Raw genomic sequence first — 19,327 nt, forward strand, 5'->3', positions numbered from 1 at the left:
GTAACAATTACTTTCACATTTAACACAAAGAAACAAGAACACGCATTGAGCATTGCTCTTCAGCAAGTTGGCTAAACAGATCAATCACAAGTTCACAACATGCTAATATTCGTGTAGTGTGGGGCAATGCTGGCTAACTATATGCCAAAGCGAGACTTTGGGTTGACTGACCGGAGTTAGTTAGGTCTTAGTTTACAGTGGTTTGAATCCTACGCACTGGACTTAGACCACGCCGCAGATTTCACGCAAACTCTTACACATTTTACATCGCATTCTTCGCTGACCACGTCTCTAGATGTCATATCGGACAAGACCAGTGCATAGGATTAGGCAGCACTGTAAAATAAGAACAAGGCAACATATTTTCAAATTTAAAGGAATTCATATGCTACTCACCTGAGCGAAACCTTTACAATCCAATGCCCAGAACGCTCGTAATTTTAAAAAGAATCAAAGTGGGTCAACATTTTCGATTGTTAAGGGTTAAGGCGATCGAAAAAATCTTGCCAGCTAGGCAGTAATTCGGAAGGGGTCTATATATCAGACTTATCTATGCTAAATATTGAACAATTTTTTACGCTACACAATATTTCCATGATACCGAAAAAATCAAAATACGGTAACCACACTTTACATTCAAGATCGCCTAGCCCTACCCCTAACATAGATCTAGACTTGATGGGCGCATGGGCATTGCCCCATAGGAATAACGTATCCGCTTCCGGACAAGAATAGAACACTGTTCTACTGGGTTACGTACGTAAAGATGGCCATCCGTTTCCGTATGTTTTCCAATTTGAGCACGTGCGGATACTGTATACATACACAATTTTTTTTTCCGTCAATACGCACGATGTGCGTATCTATTACGAGTAATTAAGGATTGAAAATGTATGTGCAGTGTCGACCACACCTAGTTAAAATAGTAATGTCGCATCCCGGTTTGGATAGGATTAAATTTGTACATGAGTAAGTAGGCCTACATCAGTGGTGCATTGATTTTTTCAATAAAATCTGTACAGAGATCCATTGTGCTTTTTATGAATACAAGAAATCTGTTTTTCTTTTAGATATGATTAGCGGTACGTCATTTGTAGTTGTTTATAGTAGAGACACTTATGGCGATGATGGGGCAATAATGATGTTTTTGGGTGACCTAAAGCCAAAGGCTTTAATTGTTCGTTTAGAACTCGTTTTGTCTATTTTTTGACTCCGTTGCGACTTGAATTGAATGATGAAAAGGGGAAAAAAGGGCGATTTGAACCAAGACTCAGCTTTCAGACTCCAACCAATCAGAGAATCCAGTATTGGCATCGGTTTCTGTTTATTTCAAACTATCCGTTTTTTGCATGGTTGATGGTCTGACGTTTCTACAGTAGGCTACACGAATTATTTTCCTGCAACAAACGCCGTTTGAGTCCCATATAATAGCTTTTCGGAATTGGTCACATGTTTTGCAGGATATTATAACTTGGTTAAAGCCAAAACTTCATTTGGGGTTGACCTTTACTTGTAGGGTGATATTTCAGTAATGAAAACAGCTTTGCTTGCGCATACTACAGTATTATTGTTTCTTAATAATTTCCTTTAATTTATATTGCAATTCAATTAAGTTAATTACTGCCAAGGTTTTTAATTCAATTAAGATTTCAATTAAGGAATTCCGAATGAAAAACAGTTTTACCTTGTTTTGTTGATTTGTTATGCTTAAATGTAATTTTCTTTTGGACGCCGGAAAATCTCAATAAGATAAATTTCTTAAACTATATATTTAAACGGGAAAATCGCTAATTGAAAATTTCTTAATTAAACATGAACACAAAGGATATAAAGTGTTGGGCAAATTGTAATGTATAATAATCTATTGGCAATTCAACATAGTATAGTTTTAACTGCCTCCGGTTTCCGCACAAGCTTCCTCGACAATGTTGTAAGATCGTGGGGGTCGCTGGTTTAGACAGGATGAGCTTCAGTGTTTAGCCAAGCGTAGGTATCTTGCTGCAGTGAAGGTAGGTTGCGTGAGCGATGACGTTTTTCGTAGTAGTGTTTCTGTTTTGCTTTTGTCACACGGTTCCTGCCGGTGAAATCCTTCATAAAGGACCACGAGGGTACCACTTGTTCTATAGTACTGCCCTAGATTGTTGTCCTCATTTTTTCCAATCAGTAGCTCCGTTTGGGAAAAACATGTTCTAACGGCGTGCATTGGTAGCCTAAGCCAACATAGAGAAGTTAGGGTCTTCGGATTTGATGGGAATGTCCTTCACAGTCTATACCTCACGTTCTGCTTCCCCACTGCTTTGGGTATAACGGGGCATACTAGTAAAATAGGAGAAATGGTATTGGTTGGCGAAGCGTTTGAACAAAGTTGATGTAAATATCAGGAAACTCTTGCCTGGAAAAATCGATTTTTGGTGAGTGCTGAAGTTGTTTGAAACGGTGTCTTTTTTCAACAATGCAGTTTCAATGAACTGGGAAAAAATAATCAACAACGAGAAGATAATTTTTATCGTGTGGTCGAAATAAATCGTAGGCAACTTTCTGCCAAGGACACTGTGTCGCTGTTGGGATCGTCGGTACGGATTGTTAATGGGTGTTCATTGCACATTTGGAACAATGATTTACAAAGTGTTCGATGTCCCGATTTATTTCAGGCCACCATACCCACCTATGTACTAACAGCTTTCTCTTTACCAACCTATGGTGAATTCTGTCGAGATTTTCTTTTCGAAGTGACGCAGGAATAACCAGACAATTTCCTTTCATAAGAAGACCTTCAAGAAATGACAGAACATTTGAAATTTGTTTCGGGCTCCGAATGGGTTTGAGTTCCACTTCTGACATCACATCTTGTTCCTATACTTGCAACAACCGTCTCGCATGCAGTCAAGTCTAGAATAACTCAAAACGTCACACTGGACTCGCGTTGGGCGGTCATCGACATCACCTGAAACACAATTATACAACAGAAATATTCAGTGCAAAATCAACAATGCACTATAGCTACGAGTCCGCCTCTCTAACCATTGTGCCACCGAGTCGACTATGAAGAATTACTAATTAGTTAAGTATTTTCTTATATTAACGTGTTGTTGGATTTTTCTAATCGCAGAGTTCCATGGGCAGTTGTGTGAAAATACAACATTTTATTTTTTCAATTAGTACAGCCCAGTAATATAGTTGTAACTAATTCTCGTGCTGAAGTTTGGTTAGTTGTTTTCATTACGACCCTTCTTGAAAAATTTCGTTTTGTCATGTCTCGTTTTTGAAACATTGAGTTCTTTGTTGCTACTAATTCGTTATTTTCAGTTTTGAAATCAAATTATCTTTATATGCTAGCTTCAGGTTTTTAAATCATGGATATTTTCTGCAAACGTTTTCATCTGTTTCAAATATATTTCATTTTTGTCTCGCCATTTACTCTTACCATCTCGAGGCTTTGGTAGACTTATAACAAAATGTTACACTTGGATTTTTCCACATTTACAATTTATGCTCAGAGGGCCTAATGCTTTTTTCCAAAATGCTAATTGAAACTTGTTGATGACCCAGTATTGTGGATCCCATAAATTATATTAACATAAAACTTACCCGTAAACTTTACACGAGTTGGGTTTAAATCAAGTACTTGTAATAAAGTATGTAATAGTAAGGACGCGACGAGCAAAGCGGTAAACGGAAAAGCGAAATTATGAATTAAAGGTGTTAGGCTGGCTAAAATCAGGTAAAACCGTAATTGGTTTGATTTTGCCTTACGAAAATAGGATACTCGTAAGGAGAAGATGAAAATTAGATGGATGAATAAACAGCGGTACAAAAATCATAACAATCTGAATAGGATATTTTTGTGGTGATTACACAAAAAACAAAAGTATACAGTAGTTTAAATAAAAAGACACAACACCCACTGTTGCCACAAAACGACTAAAACAGAAGCAAAACAGTATTGCAAACAAAGCACCAGGTCAACCATTAATAGTATTGTCATATTTAAGCAGTGACAAAATTTTGTTTTGTTTGAATCAAGGTTAGTACATGTCGTACATTAAAAAGAGACAGACACAAGAAGCCTGCATCGGAAGATAGCTGGTAGCCTATATGAATTAAATCCTGTTGAAATGTTTTCTGTCATCATAGTACTTGGAATTTCCATGCTTGCGTTTGATCTTTGTTGTAATCTAAACATTCAGACACGGCGGGATAATTATTTCCAGCTTGGTTGGAATGATGGTAAGCATATGACTGAGACATAAACTGGTGATGATTTTGTCCGTGTGTTTGCGCCATTCCAGAATGACCAAGGTGAGTGTGATTTTGCTGTGCTAACATATCACTTCCTGTTCCGTGGCTAGAGGTAGTGTGATATGAAGGTAAATAAGACGTTTCCATATAAGAGTGGTGAGTAGGATAATTTTGAGCATAACCACCCGATGGCACCAGTGCATTGCTAGACATTGCATATGGAGAGTGAGCTGCTTGCGCGACCGCAGCAGCCGCAGCTGCGGCCATATACGACGAGTTGCTTGTCACCACTGCGCCAGGAAATCCAAGACTGCTAACATGGGGATTTCCGTCGCTGCTGGCGCTCGGAGAAACAGAAGCCGGACTCCAAAGATTTGATGAACTACCAGACTGTAGGACAGCACCGTGAAGGGAGCTTTGTGGCTGATTTATACCGACACCGCCGCTAATCATAGTGGTTGAAGCAGAAGAGGAATTATGCCCATTAGATGGTACAGGAGAACTTGGAATTGGCGAAGTGGTCTGAGCATGTTGAACATGGCTCTGGCTATTCTGCGACGTCTGCAATGCTTGTTGCGCCTGCCGGAAATTTGAACTTTTAGTTGATGTACCGTTTGATGTCGGTGTGGGAGTTGTTGGTGGGCTTTTCTTTTTAGAAGAAGACGAAGAACTATTATTGTTACTACTGGAGCTGCCACTTGAATTGGAACCAATAGATCCAGATTTTTGCTTTTGCTGCTGCTGCTGCTGTTGTTGAACTTGCTGTCTGCATTTAGCTCTTCTATTTTTAAACCACACCTGTAAATTAAAGAATTATGTGTGAAACACAACATACCAACAAATAACAACATGTTGAAATTCGCTTCGTAACACTTTTCGAGTGAAATATGATGTATGGTGAATACAGCCGTTCATTTTGCTGCTGCTATTTATATTACCAAAGATGTCGCCCGACTAGAAATTATTCCAAACTACATACAGAATTACATGCCATACAGTACTATGTATCACAAGATGGAAATTATTGCTAAAAATATGTCGAAATGGGAAAAAATAAACTGGTTCATGCAATTTTTACGCTTGTGCGCACAAGTTAAAAGCGTGCATATTAAATTGACATCGGACTGATTTTTGCATAAAGAATATTATATAAGTTGACATTCAGACTGATATTTCAAAAATAATCGCAAGTAGCGTAAATAGCGTGATGCTATAACATACATGCAATGCTAACTTTCTGAATTTGTTCATGAAATATACCGTAATTATAGAAAATCACAACAATGTCCACATGGTGTTTATTTGGCACCACACTCGTCGACGTCCATTTATTTACCTGAACTCGAGATTCCGGAAGGTTTATTTTTAATGCCACTTCCTCCCGCATAAAAATATCAGGATACCTTGTTTTACCAAATAATGCTTCAAGAATATCTAACTGAGCGCGTGTGAACGTAGTGCGCTCTCGACGCTGCTTTCTGGAAGTACCTGCATTTTGGATGTATAGTTAAGAAATAATTAGGAATGTTCTATGGATAACTATGCACAAAGGTGCTTGTAACATTAAGGCAACTTACTATATACTGGTGGTGCGCCGAACTGGATATTCTTAGCTCCTTGGTGCATTCCTTGTATACCTAAAAGTGTGTTTCATCGTCAGCATATTGTAATAATTTTGAAATATCTTATGACCAAAAGAGTTGTTTACTTCTGAAAATTCTTAAAAGTAATAGTTTACGAAAAGGTACTAAAATTTTAGTTTAAACTGGAGCAATTGCCCGTGCAATATAACCGCCAATGCTTAAAATTTAAAATTGAAAGTAATGCAGCAACAACTATGCAACAAAGGAAACATTTATTATATTTAGGCATAGCTCCTAACATTGAATGGCCATATATCATCGCAGCAATGTTATGAAATGTAAATTAGGCTGAACAGATAATGCTTACGTTGAAAGTAGCAGGCAGCCGAATCGCCTATTGCAAAACAAAAAGTATAACGACTTTAAGTATCATTTGAAGAAGGAGACAAAGGCGTACATAGGGAAAAGTTCAAAAACGTGCTAAATATTATAAATAACATTAAAACGACGTGTGCAATTTTAACATAGTACAACATTTTAATATGCTTTTGGGTAAATTAAAAGTTTTACCCGGATAAGTTACGGCTGGATGCAGCAAATTCATATCATGTCCAATACCTAATCCATTCATGGGATAATGTGGTGATTTGAGGTAGGACATTCCTCGTAGTCTGCGCCTTCTGCGATATTTCAAAGTACCTGCGTTAGATTTACTTATTCAACAAGACCAGAAAAGCGAAGAAAGTCATGCACGAGTATGCTAAGAATGCCGCGGTTTTCATTACAATTGTACGTTTGCCTTCAGTAATTAGAATGTTTCAGACTAATAAAAGTAAACTACCAAGAAAAATCGGCTCGAAGGTAAACATCCAATACAATGGAGAACAAGCAGAACCAAATTGCCTGATAACTATCAAAACTGTAGGTTAGTCGTCAGAAAACTACTTAATTTGTTTCAGCATGAAGACGAAATTGGCAAGAACAAAAATGGTCTACTCTAAAACATATGAAATGTCCGCATTAATTCGTGGCCATTACTGTGCCTACTAACGTTTAGACATATTTGTAAACACAAATGTACATAAGACATGCTGTAGTACAAAAGAAAAAAAACTTTATACTGTAAATACCACTTTAACGTCATGCACAATCATGCTGAAAATTATGAAATCACTTTCAAGAAACCTATTTATTTCGCTTACTGTAATTTACAGCAACCTCAATGGGTAACTTTCTCAAACAATCGTCGTTATCGATATAATGCAAACAATTATCTATGTCCGTCCGAATTTACTTGGTTGATCAAAAGTTAGGCTACTAAAATTCAGGCCACGAATTCTGTCTATGTATGATAGTTTTCTTACTGTATACTGTAGTTGCCATGGCACACAAATAATTTGAAAAGAGCACATGCAAAGCTTGTCAACCAACTGACCTGTTTTCCGAAATAAAAGTTTTCGTGTGGTTTTGTACGTCACTTTGCACTCGAGCCTTTATTTAATACAAAAACTTATGGAAAGGTCTACTCCACAGTTCTCTTCGTGAAGCAAAAATCTCAGCGGGTAGCAGAAACACTTTTAATTTACCATAAGTGCGTTTTACTTATCTGCCCCTAACGGACTAGTTATGGAAAAATGTATCTTAAAGTGTATTCCACCAATACAAATACGAAAATACCAACCCTTGCAATATAAAGCTTTGGCTTAAACTATCGTAGTCTTCACAACCCACAGACGCCTTCGACCAAACACTATTACTTTATCTATATCCTGTTTATTCATTTATTCTACCAAGCATGTAATGCTGGAAACATAAGAACTTCGCTTAATTTTACTAATCTCTTTAGAGTAAGCGGATCATGCGAGCACAGAAATTTGACAACGGGATTAACGCACAACAATCACGAGAATAACAAATGCCACTTGGATGCTTTCGCCTTATATGTTCGTACCGTAATTAAAATCGTCCCACGAAAAAAGAGACCACGCAGGGGTGAGAACGCAAATGCACAACGAAAGAAACCGACAGCCCTGGAGAAGAAAAGCAACTAAAAGTGCGAAGAAAAAAGTACAACCGGGAGCAGTCCTTGTCAGCCTTTGTGAGAAACAGTGATAACGAATCGCCGATTACCAAAAACTAATCGCCGTAATATAAATGTTCACAGAGGCTCCGCAGGTGTGCTTTCCCGTCGCGCCTTTGTGTTCTTCCTTGTTGTGAGAGCTTGCAAATTTTCTGGATTTGCTTAATTAGGTGGAGTAGAAAATCGGAAATCGTGCCGTTGTGACAGTATATTGCTTAATTATTTTCCTTTTTTCTTAGTAAGATTACAAACACATTTTCGACAATGTGCTATCTCAATATTCGTTTATAGCATTTTATTAAAGCAAACTTTACAAACGTCATTTCAACATCCTGTACAAACTTTTGTTAAACTCGATTTAATTTGACTACAATGATCCAGTGCAGAATCGCAAACATTCAATGAAACATCATTAGTCTCTAATTAATCCGACAACAAAATCTCTGCTGCCCTACTCAAGCAAGCTGATGACAATTGCTTGAATGTCTGGACACTTGTTAGAAGACGTGGTTTTGAAGTTTGGCATGGAATGAAATAAAGATATTATTCATATTAAGCGAGGTTTTGACTATACCTTAAAAATAATGCTATTTACACTCTATCGATTTGTTACTTTTTTTCTATATAAAACTTCTCCATATCTTTGTTACTTCTCCAAAAAGTAGCAGACCGAACTGACAATTCAACTGTTACTTCCTCTAAATTTGACAAAATCTATTCCGTTAGTTATCGGTCTTGTTAGCGGATATCAGCACAGTTATCGCCATAGAGATTATAATTGCCTTTGCACAGGATGCGCAGCTGGAATTACAAGTGAAATCATAGCATTGGTTAATCAGAGATCTGTAATCCAAAGGAACGTTGCATATACTGAACAAAAAAGATATAAAAAAGCCCGATTAAATACCCTACGCGTTTATATTGATGCTGATTGCTAGGACGAATAATAATCGAGATAATGATGTCAATAAAGCAACTGTTTTTAAATGGTAATACACATGTACAATTTAGCAGTATACTTTTTGATATCAAGTTCAACGTATTGTCTCTCTATAGCAGGTATTTACAATATTTACTTTTGTAACTTGGAATTGCGGTGGTTATAATACTTAAGTACAATTTACTGCATGTTTCAGCGCTTTAAAATTACACTAGGGGAGTTCTAAGCGAAATCATGTTTCACAATAAGTCGAATTCAAATAATATATAGGTCGAGAAACAAGCGCGCATTACCAAATTAGTATTTGAACGACAGTGGTACCCTAAATAAATTTCCCTATGAAATACTCAGAAGAGCAGCCGACGAGAAGACCACAAGTCATCTGTAAATCGCTTCAAAATAAAGCAACATTTTAAAGGACATATTCTAATCAAAAATAACATATTTCTTCTAAAAAGCCTCATTTGGCGACCAGTTTTATGTACGTTTTCAACTAACTTGTGAGCTACAGACGGCTGGCTAGCTTATACAATCGATGCAGGCGGAGAAAGTTTGACGGTTGAATAATTCTTTGCTGAACATAAGATTAATTTGGAAAGTAAGTTCACTAATTATATAATCGTAAAAAAGTGTCCACAAACGTTTCAAAACTATAAATCGATGCTTTACTGACAGTCTCACTTGAAAGTTTTACTCGAAAACCAAGAATGAAAAAATAGCACATAAATTTTCAGAAGAAGCTTCTTTAAGAGTTGGATGGAAGGATATCACACGCCATTTTATAACTTTCTAAAAAAGTTGTGATATATTTCATCACTCCATGACAAATGAGAAACAGAGTTTTGAGGAAACCCAAGCACACATGTAACGAAAACTAATCCTCTCCGTTATCATGTTGTGTTTATTTATAGTTTACACAATGAGGAATGTTAAAAGTATACCTATGTGTCTTAAAACATCCGAGAATGGACTTGTTTATGAACTGCGGTATTTTGTTCGAACATTTACCTTGTACAAACCTACAAGCATGTTTCATGAATAACACCAACCCGCGAACTGACTTTAAGTGTTAGTTTCTTAGAAATCGTATTTTGCTGGGCTAATAATAAAAACAAATTTTACGCATTAAAAAAACGACAAACTTTAGCAGTCTTATTTTCTAATAGTATATATGTTATACACTATCGACTAGAAGTTTTATTTTTATTCCCATACGTTATAATACCAATTATGAAACGTAGTGCAGATATTTTACGCCAACGTAAACCTTGCTAAATAAATACAAAACTACTAGTTTGTGCCAGAGGGCATTACGGTCAAAAGATGTAAACCACGAGAGGATACATAACAAATACAAAAACTTGATCATCACAAAATTTAAACACATGGCATTTACCTAATCACGTAGGACAATCTTTGGAGCTTAACTTTTTAGATCGTATGTGACTGGTACGGTACCCTTTTCCGATTTTCTTTGACGAAAATTAACATTAAAATGTGCTTCCTCAAAATTTGCATTTTTAACGCTGCTTTATATTTCGCATTAGCATTAGTGAAGGTTCTGTTTGGAATTCAGACATACTATTGTGCATGACAAAGCTTCAAATTAGTTGCCGGATGGAACACAATGCGATTTGTTGCCGGAGGTTCGGCGAGATCCCGTCTTAACCCTTTTTGGCGGAATTGCCAAAACGAGATCACGTTGTGAATTGTTATGATTCATTTGCTGTTCCGAAATTGAAAAACGTTATGACTAGTACCATAGTGAAATAATGTACGTTTACAGAATAACTTCTTATCTTTATTTCTAGACGCCATGATTTAATAAGACGCAAATTCACAATCGTTTTATTCAAGGTAAATCCCTAAGTGGTCAATCGCAAGATCAACTATAATATTCCATACGGCCTGGAAGCAGTGAAAAAATTGCTAAGAAGAACCTGCCTCTGCGTATCGTTTTGCTTACATTTCTTTTGACATCGGTCACGAATACAAAACACGCTTTCGGCGGAGTGCTGTAAAGTCCCCGGTGTTACGCAAGAAAATGGCGTCAAACATAGCAAAACTTTGAAGAGTAGAAATGTTTTCCCGGCGAGAAATATCATAAACATAAATACTATACTAAAAGGACAGATTATTATTTATGAATTGTTAGTTAGTCGATTGGTATTTTTTTCTTATCTAAAATCATAAAGGAGTTAATTTTATTTAAGTATATGTGACCAGTGTAGACACGTCATGCTCAGCAATTCGCGCTCAACAGAGCGAATATTTTACGGCGCGATATTTCGTAAACCCCAGTGTCGACTGCGATATTGGCAACGCATCGGTAATTATGAGTTATGCCCTTTATCCTTTTGCATCACATCTAAGATCAACGAATTCCAAATTGAAATATCACTTTTCATGAGTTCCTGGAAACATTTGAAAATTATGGTAATTAAATTATCTGTACGGTTAACAATAATTGAGCTTATTCGAAACTCAGAGACTAAATAACATGACAATATAATTGATACAAAGTTATACTGCTTTAATACCAACCCTTCAACTATCGTTGAAAACGTCGCTATAACTCCCGGCTACTTTGTTAAAATATCCATTCATATGTTATATACGCAAAACCTGGTGAACAATCAAAAACAACAATAATATCTTTTGTAGGCTGTAGATACTTGTGCTCAAGCGATGCAAAAATCATTGATCGAATGTGTAGTTGAAATTTATTGGCATGTTATAGTATATGTTTATAGGTTTATAGTACGTATAAAATGTAGATGTTTATAAACTTTGCAGTTTTGGTTAATGTTGTAACTTTAAATATCGTAACCGCATAGTACAGCCCAAACTTTGAGTCATGTCAGAGTAAACAAAATACATATTTACTAGCAGTTGTTGATACGACAAAGGCACAGAAACGGCAACACGAAAAATTGACCCAATTAAAGCCTTTTCTGCTCTTTGGGAACTACAACTGGAACCCTATTACGCAACCTGAATCTTGTACTCGTATGGTATCGTTTAAAATCATTTACAACGCAGATGTTATGAGTGCCAGTTTGAAGAAAAATAAACTTTTTGTATAATCAAATTAGTATACTGTACGTAAGAAAATAGCTGAATTTTTTTAAATAATCTCTACTACACTATACAACAGTGCTACAAATTCCTTTTGTTCTGTGGGTAGCCAAATTTAAAGCGTTTCTCGCACGCAATGGAAAGGTACTGTGATTTAAAATGGCGGACATTAAACGAATATGGTTGTATAAATTCAGCTTTTGTCTTCATAAAATAACACATGAAAAATAATTAAATATATAATAAATAACACTAAACGTAACAATAAATGCCTAATAAGTATTGGATTTGGCTAACTTTACAAGAAGACAAATGTAAATTAAACCAGCATAAAATTTCAAATATTTACGGTAAGGAAACAACATAAATTAGTTACCCTTATCTCATCTTTATCACTGAGTATTTGAGCGTACTTTTCTACTAACTCTAAGCTGGGATAAGTTTTCACAAAAAATTAAACGCGCTATTGTCTTGTATTACCAACCTCCTACCTGTGTGACTGAAGTGTTACTACCAAAACTTCCTTTCTCTGCAAACCAACTGATCAAAACAACGGAGAAAAAGTAATATTAAAGTGTGGTAGCAGAGCGGTCGAGTAATAGTTTTTGCTGATGGCGTTTACAAATGTCTTGAAAAGGTGCACTAAAAACGATGTGAGTTAGCTTCTTCTGCCACTATAAATTATCTATATACCTATGGCGCTTTCATTCTGTAAATTAAACTGTTGTTGCAGAAGCAAAAACCAAAACTCATCAATCGTGACGACGCAGGTCCTGCCTTTGTCGACAGAATACTTGTTGGCACTTGAATGTGGTACTTGAATCGCGGAGAGTGGACCTTACTCATTCTGAAATCAAAGTTTTGTAAAAAATTTAAACTAATACCACAAAGAAACTCGATTTGTCCAACACTAATTCATTCAGCTCCGTTATTTAAAATTGCACCGATAATAAATTTGTTTAAAACCCTATATCCAATATAACAATTTCTGAAAATAATTTGTTTCCGGCAAGTGACGTGAAAAGCGTGCCCCTTCCCTGATGATTTAGGAAGTGTTGTACGTCCCATTATACGGTCCCCTGGCAGTGATTAATTATGATCGATAGCTGTAGACGCTTCGACAGCCTGGGAGAAAACAAACCCTGTAGTGGTGGTATATATATCACAGAAAGAATATAGTGTTATTCGATAAAGTAGAGGCAACGTTGTAAGTGGAAACAATTTTACCAAAAAAAATTCTGTCGGTGATTATCTTATGGGCTATAAAGTCTTTTTTAGGGATTTTTTGTTTTTGATGTGCTTGTGTCACTTGCTTTCATAGGTTAAGGTGCTGTAGATCAACTGCACTCATTTAACCCCACAAATTCGATTGTCGGCTAAAGAATGTAAACGCGATGATTCAATGCCTAAAATCGGCATGTTCTAAAACAAAGTTTTTTCATAGTAACGCATTCACGTCTGTATACTTAGAAAACAAGCCTACTGCTGTTTACTTTACACGTTTGCTAAAATTGTTTATATTATTCAGCAATATGATATGCATTATGTTAGGAATTATTGCATTATTATTTTTCCGAACATCATTTTTAATTTCAATCAACTTAAATTAGCAAACCAAAACGAAAAACCTTTCCAAAATTACGTACATGTCTCAGGGAAATGCCTTTTTATTCGAAAATCTATATTACTCAGTTTAGTGGCACCAAACAAACAAGTACAGTCTTTGATCTATTAAAGTGTCTGTCTAAGGCATCGGAAACCTTCAGTAGAAAGAATGAGAGAAACCCATTGGTGCGTAGACCGTGTTCTACCATCAAAGCGTTGTTGTTCATGCTTTACAAACCAAGGTTTGTGTGACGCATGCCTGTGGCTAGGATGATGAAAGTTTTAACCCAAGCATTTTACTGCATCAGGCTTGATTTTACTAATCGTTGAAACAATCGACTTAGTTGAAGTACAGGTAGATGTATAAGAATATGGTTTAAATTGATATTAACCCACCAAAACTAAACACGATTTAAACAAACACACAGAATACTGCTGGCAAACTAAATAAAAACATTAAGATATTATTGTATACTCGTAATAAACTACAAATGATATACCCTGTATATAAAAACCGCAATCAGTTAAGTTAACTATAAAAACAACGTGGCGTCAAACAATACCAAAATTCGGCAGATTTACGAAGCTGCAATGCGCTAGCAATTTCATGAGTTACTCCACAAACTTGGTTGATTCATTCGGGCAAGCGAAACAAAATGAAGTTCGGAAAATCTGACAATCATATCATAGGTGCATCGGTGTATTTTTACCATAAATACTTTCTGTCTATGAGAAACATAATTTAAAACAGAACCACTGTTGATTCAAAAATTCTTAATTTAAGTCAAACAAAATAAAGTTTACGTTTGAAATAGTCGATTTAAAATTTTTTGTTATAATGTTTTAACAATTTTACTAAATGTTTTCGCTTTACATGGATACTGAATGGGTTGTTCATGATCTAATCAAATGCGACGAGTTGCTTTTCTTTAGTAGTGTAGATAAAAGGCCAGAAAACATTCGATGTGGGTGGTCTATTTTTTCTGAAAAAGGCGTCCAACCTCGTTTTTATTAATTAATTAGTGAGTTGTTAGTGACAATCTTCAAATATTTACATGATATAAAAGAAACAAAATTAGTTATCAGAACTATAGTACAGGTATTTACGAACTAGCAAATTACAGTAAAACATTTTTTGCATAGCTAATATATTAAATTACGACATGACCCAAGAAAAGATGCAGATTTTCAAAGAGGTATTCCTCACACAGGGGATTTTATAGCTTATGATTGCTATTTTATAAACTATACAAAACTTTACTCTCTGCTAAGAATTGATGACAAGCTACCATTTTGCCGATCGACATGCTTTACGAGCCGTGCACAAGTCGCCATCTCAAAAACGTGGCGTCAGCAACAAATCTAAAAGAACTGTAGTTTCATGTCAAGTAACATTTGGTTTTGGACGAAAGCATTGATTTTTTACTGATAAAAGTATACATAATGCCAAGAAAATGTTTGAATTAAAAATATTTTTAAAGTTTAAGTTTTAATATTTACATTTAGTTAAGTTCATTTTATCACTGCCTACCCGGACAAATATAGTAAGGCCTACATATTGCAAAAATTGAAAACAGATAAGGGCTTACATGAATAAAATTACTGTTAACTGATTTTATACTTTCTGAAACATATTTAAGATGCATTTCCATGCATTCCTAATCTCATAAAACAGAATAACTTTAACGGACTGCAAATTTCAACCCTCACACTAAAATCAAATAACATATGTACCATATGTAAATAATTTTAACTGTCTTAGGGTATTTTCAAATCAGTAAAAATCGGTAAACATAAATATGATATTAACTAAACTTTCTTTGGCTCACTGATATTTTGTGATACATCAATTTCTAACGCCGCTATAACATTCTGCTCCGAGTACAGACGTTGTCGGTTCATGGCCGAAAAATTGTTAAGAACCATGCTGGTTTGCGATACAAACGTGGAGCATCGCATTGAATGAAGTTCAGTATAATCCTGTTATGGTTCTTGTTTCAATGTGCGCCTTGAGGCCTTTTCCTCTCTTTTTACACGCTCAAACGTGATTGCTGCTTCTCTCTCTCTTGACATTTAAAGAGTTAGGTAGTTAATACAAATGACCCTAAGTGCTGCATATATGTATTGCTACGAAAAGACGACAAAGAAAAAGAAACCAGTTTATACATAGTATAGAAATATCTATGTTGAAGTTGTTGCTTTTGTATATCATCTTTTACCATAAATAACTACAACTTTCTATATAACTAAAAGCACAGAATAATGAAGCGCTGTTGCATGTTGTTCTGTGACACCCGCCAATAACATTGAGAGTAAAAACATCACGAGAACCTCCTGGATTTAAGAGCACTTGAAATGTGTGAAAATTTACATTTCTACTCAAAATAAGTACCATCATGTCGTAGCTTGAACGCCACTACTGTACAGCAACATTGGTACCATTTTCAACAACGGCACAGGTTAAACAACTTCCAATATCAAGTGAGAAATTTACAATTAGAAACTTTTTGTAATTGTCTTGTAACGTTCACAAATCAAAGTAAAATATGCATGTGAAGCAAAAGTTTTGAAAAAATACGTTTGTACACTCCAAAACGACTTTGGACAGCGAAATAAATCTTTTTAAAGAAGAACACAAAAAGCAATGAGCAATATTTTTTGTATGACCCTACATCATCAGAAAAATCTGAGCATTACAAACCAGTCACAATGAAGGAGATAAATCTTTCTATGGGAATGTAATATCTATGCAAGGATAATACGTTCGTAATCTGCTTGACCTAAATATTTTATTTTTCGGTACCGAGCACACAACGGGTTTCCTTGTACATAAGCACGCCTGACCTACAAAGGAGATATTGTTCTCAAACGATATTAGTCGACAAATACAAACTACCGGCTCATATGATCTTCAATATTCAAATGTTCAGAGAGCAAGATTAGTATTATGTCATGGAGAATATAGCAACTGTTAAAAGGAAGAAACAAAGTCCATTTAGCTCATTCAAAGAAAATATTAAAGAATATTATTGCTTTTCTTGAAACGCCGTTAATTAAAGTTGTAGATTTTTTTGTACGCTGTAGCCTACATGTGTATTTGACCGAATGGATACTAATAATCTCTTACCGCTTTATATCTAACGCTCAAATTTTATGATTGTAAATACAAAAAGTTGATAGGGCTGGAATGCTTTTGCAAGCAAAATTTGAAAAGAATGCTCATAACTGATTTGAAAACATCAGCACATTCAAGTCTAAAAATCATTTTTTCTCAAATCGCATTTCTTAATCACCATTAATCACGGAATTGCATGCAAAGCTGGATGCCTGCTGAAATGTTGTTTAAAAATAAACTTTGATGTACTCTAACCACTTGCGAGAATTATCTTAAAGTATTTCTGTAACAAATACGATTTGTCGTTAAAACAGCAAAATATAAAACTACAAACAACATATCGGCCGTAGGTTACGGTATTTTATAAAACATTTTAGTACGCTGTTTGGTCTCTCAGACTTCACTGTACGTCGAGAAACAAAACATATCTTCTTGTCTTATTTCAAACAAGCAAGATCAACACAAAGAATTCATGGCAGAAACTTCGTTAAATAGATTTTTAATGACTATATCAAAACCTCAGTTTCAACAAGACAATTATTATTAAGGTTATTTAGAAATTCTGAAAAGGACCAAACTAGTAGTTTACATTTATTTTGTACTTTTATGATCCAAAGTAAAACATCTGCTCAATAACAAGATACCATTGGACCACAACTTTGTCACAGTCGATTTGATAATCGTCCATCCTCAGTAACTAGGTTGAATTGTTTGCTGGGAACATTTTCCTGGAAGGGTGCTTATGCAACATATTACATACGAAAACGATAACTCAGAAAAGGGCGCCAAGCATACCTCCTACTACTTACGACTTTTCCAGTGTAGAATATGTTGGTAAACTTTACAATACTTAATCGGAAGTGTCAAGTGCAAATGTTTTCCACGGTATTCTTTGCTTCTCGGTATTTTTAAATTGCTGAGACGCAGATTCCGACTACAAATTAAGCTATCGCTGAATCTCCAGCTTCAGATTCGAGGCGTCTCTGTGTTCCTCAATATGGCAGCGATTTGTCCTCGTTAATCCTACTAATGACGCAATTGATATTTAAAGGAGCGTGATAAATCCTTTTGCAAAACAATTAATTTTACTTGTTTCTGAGCGCCGCTAATCTGTCTTTATCGAAACCAATCAATTGACCAGGGCGTTGCGCATTTTTTTGTTTTAGAATAATGGGATATAACTACTGCAAAGCAGGTGGTCATTGGCCACGAAGAGAATGGGCGTGCGACCAAGTAACTACTCTCGGCCATACAACTGCATACTACCCAAACACATGCTGATGTGGCGCCGCGGTGAGTCACAATCTCAGCTGCTGAAACAAACCTTTCTCAGCTTTAACTACAGCAACAACCTATATGCGCATAACAAGCCATAGTATAATTAAAAATTTTGTCTGTTTTACTGCCCGAGAAGATGTTTTAGATTTAGAATAACCGCCCTTCCAACAACAACTCTAATGGCAGGTCGGTCCACTTACGGGAAAACTAAAAAGGACCGTCCAAAATTAAGTAACTCAACTACATTTAAAAAAATTGGAACCCACTTAACTTTTGAGGCTATAATCAATTTATATCAAACTCGTCACTTGGGTAAACGACATTTTAAAACGACGTAACTATTTTGAAAGAGATTAACATTTGACATTCTAAGCTGCATATAGGATTTGAAAGCAGGTTTGCAAGCTTGCTTAACATATGGTGAAATTTATCGGCATCACCAAAATCATCCTGAAAGTGTCACTATACTTAAAACGCTATGTGACTGGCTTTATTTGTTAGCCGGCAGTTTGCCAGCATGCTTCCACAAAACAGTTTTCATTACTATGCATTAAACTATCAGTCCGTAATCATACAAAATGGTTTGTTGGAAATGTGACTGTCTAACTTTTTGTGCCTGGTAGGTCGGTAGCAGATAAGACATAAGAGTGTGCTTACATAAAGCTTTAAAAATTTCCCTCTTATTATAGAGTGTAATGAAACACATTCATCATCAACTTTCGAAATAAAATAAATACCTCATATTGAAGAAATATAGTATAATGACTTAAAACAGCTTTTTTGCAATTTGCAATTTGCATTTTTCAATATTGATAAACAACAGTCAGATTAAACAAATGTTTTAATTTCAAGCCATATAAACAACGCATAATGTTGTAGCATTTCCTACAACACAATACAAAATCATTGTGAACAATAATGACTTTTAACTGATTACTAACAGAGTAATACTTGTACATTAGTTAAGCGACAAAGTTAATGAAACTGCAAATATTGCACAAAGTGTTTTTCAGTAGTTAATAATAAACATTTTGTTTATATTTCGCACAAGCTTACGTGGCTGGGAAAGAATTAAGAAAAATGAAATGTGAATAATCATACGCGAACTAAACAGTTAGCATATATTATTACATTATTGAGCACTTATCTTCTTTTTGCAGAGCCTGTGCCATGTTTTGACCCAGATTTGTCTGCAATCGCTCGTCTTCATCCAAAGCTCTAACGCAAACATTTTAAATGCATCGTTTATTTAACACCTTTTTCAGTCAAATTCATTTTGTCGTCAACCTACGTTTGCTCCTTTTCATTCATTTCTTGCATTATTTCATCGCGTTTGTTGACAAGTCTTACTTTTTCTTCCAACAGTTTTGTTTCGCGTTCTTTTTGTGCCAGAGTTTTCATAGAGTCTA

General features: G+C 35.5%; 2 protein-coding genes across 5 annotated transcripts in view; both read right to left on the reverse strand.

The window, feature by feature from the left end:
- Nucleotides 1-3,533: 3,533 nt before the first annotated feature.
- LOC143445279 (uncharacterized) lies at nucleotides 3,534-12,271 on the reverse strand. Of its 4 annotated transcripts, none has more exons than XM_076944255.1 (6): nucleotides 7,258-12,270; nucleotides 6,393-6,521; nucleotides 6,190-6,216; nucleotides 5,817-5,876; nucleotides 5,576-5,727; nucleotides 3,534-5,037 (listed from the first exon to the last, which is right to left on the reverse strand). In XM_076944255.1, the coding sequence occupies exons 2-6, from the start codon at nucleotides 6,481-6,483 to the stop codon at nucleotides 4,129-4,131; spliced, it is 1,239 nt and encodes a 412-aa protein (XP_076800370.1). In that variant the 5' UTR covers nucleotides 6,484-6,521; nucleotides 7,258-12,270; the 3' UTR covers nucleotides 3,534-4,128. The 4 variants fall into 4 exon arrangements, with proteins under 4 accessions (XP_076800370.1, XP_076800369.1, XP_076800372.1 ...); XM_076944254.1 differs by having other exon boundaries at nucleotides 6,393-6,502; nucleotides 7,258-12,269; XM_076944257.1 differs by lacking the exon at nucleotides 6,190-6,216 and having other exon boundaries at nucleotides 7,258-12,271.
- A 6,470-nt stretch (nucleotides 12,272-18,741) lies between these two features.
- LOC143445278 (uncharacterized) overlaps nucleotides 18,742-19,327 on the reverse strand; it is a 44,477-nt gene continuing 43,891 nt past the window's right edge. Inside the window, exons 17-18 of the mRNA XM_076944253.1 lie at nucleotides 19,210-19,324; nucleotides 18,742-19,136 (exon numbers count right to left, since the gene is read on the reverse strand). Coding sequence (XP_076800368.1) covers nucleotides 19,046-19,136; nucleotides 19,210-19,324 — 206 coding nt within the window. The 3' untranslated portion in view covers nucleotides 18,742-19,045. The remainder of the gene's footprint in view (nucleotides 19,137-19,209; nucleotides 19,325-19,327) is intronic.

Source organism: Clavelina lepadiformis, chromosome 2 (assembly GCF_947623445.1).
Source record: "Clavelina lepadiformis chromosome 2, kaClaLepa1.1, whole genome shotgun sequence".
NCBI lineage: Eukaryota > Metazoa > Chordata > Ascidiacea > Aplousobranchia > Clavelinidae > Clavelina > Clavelina lepadiformis.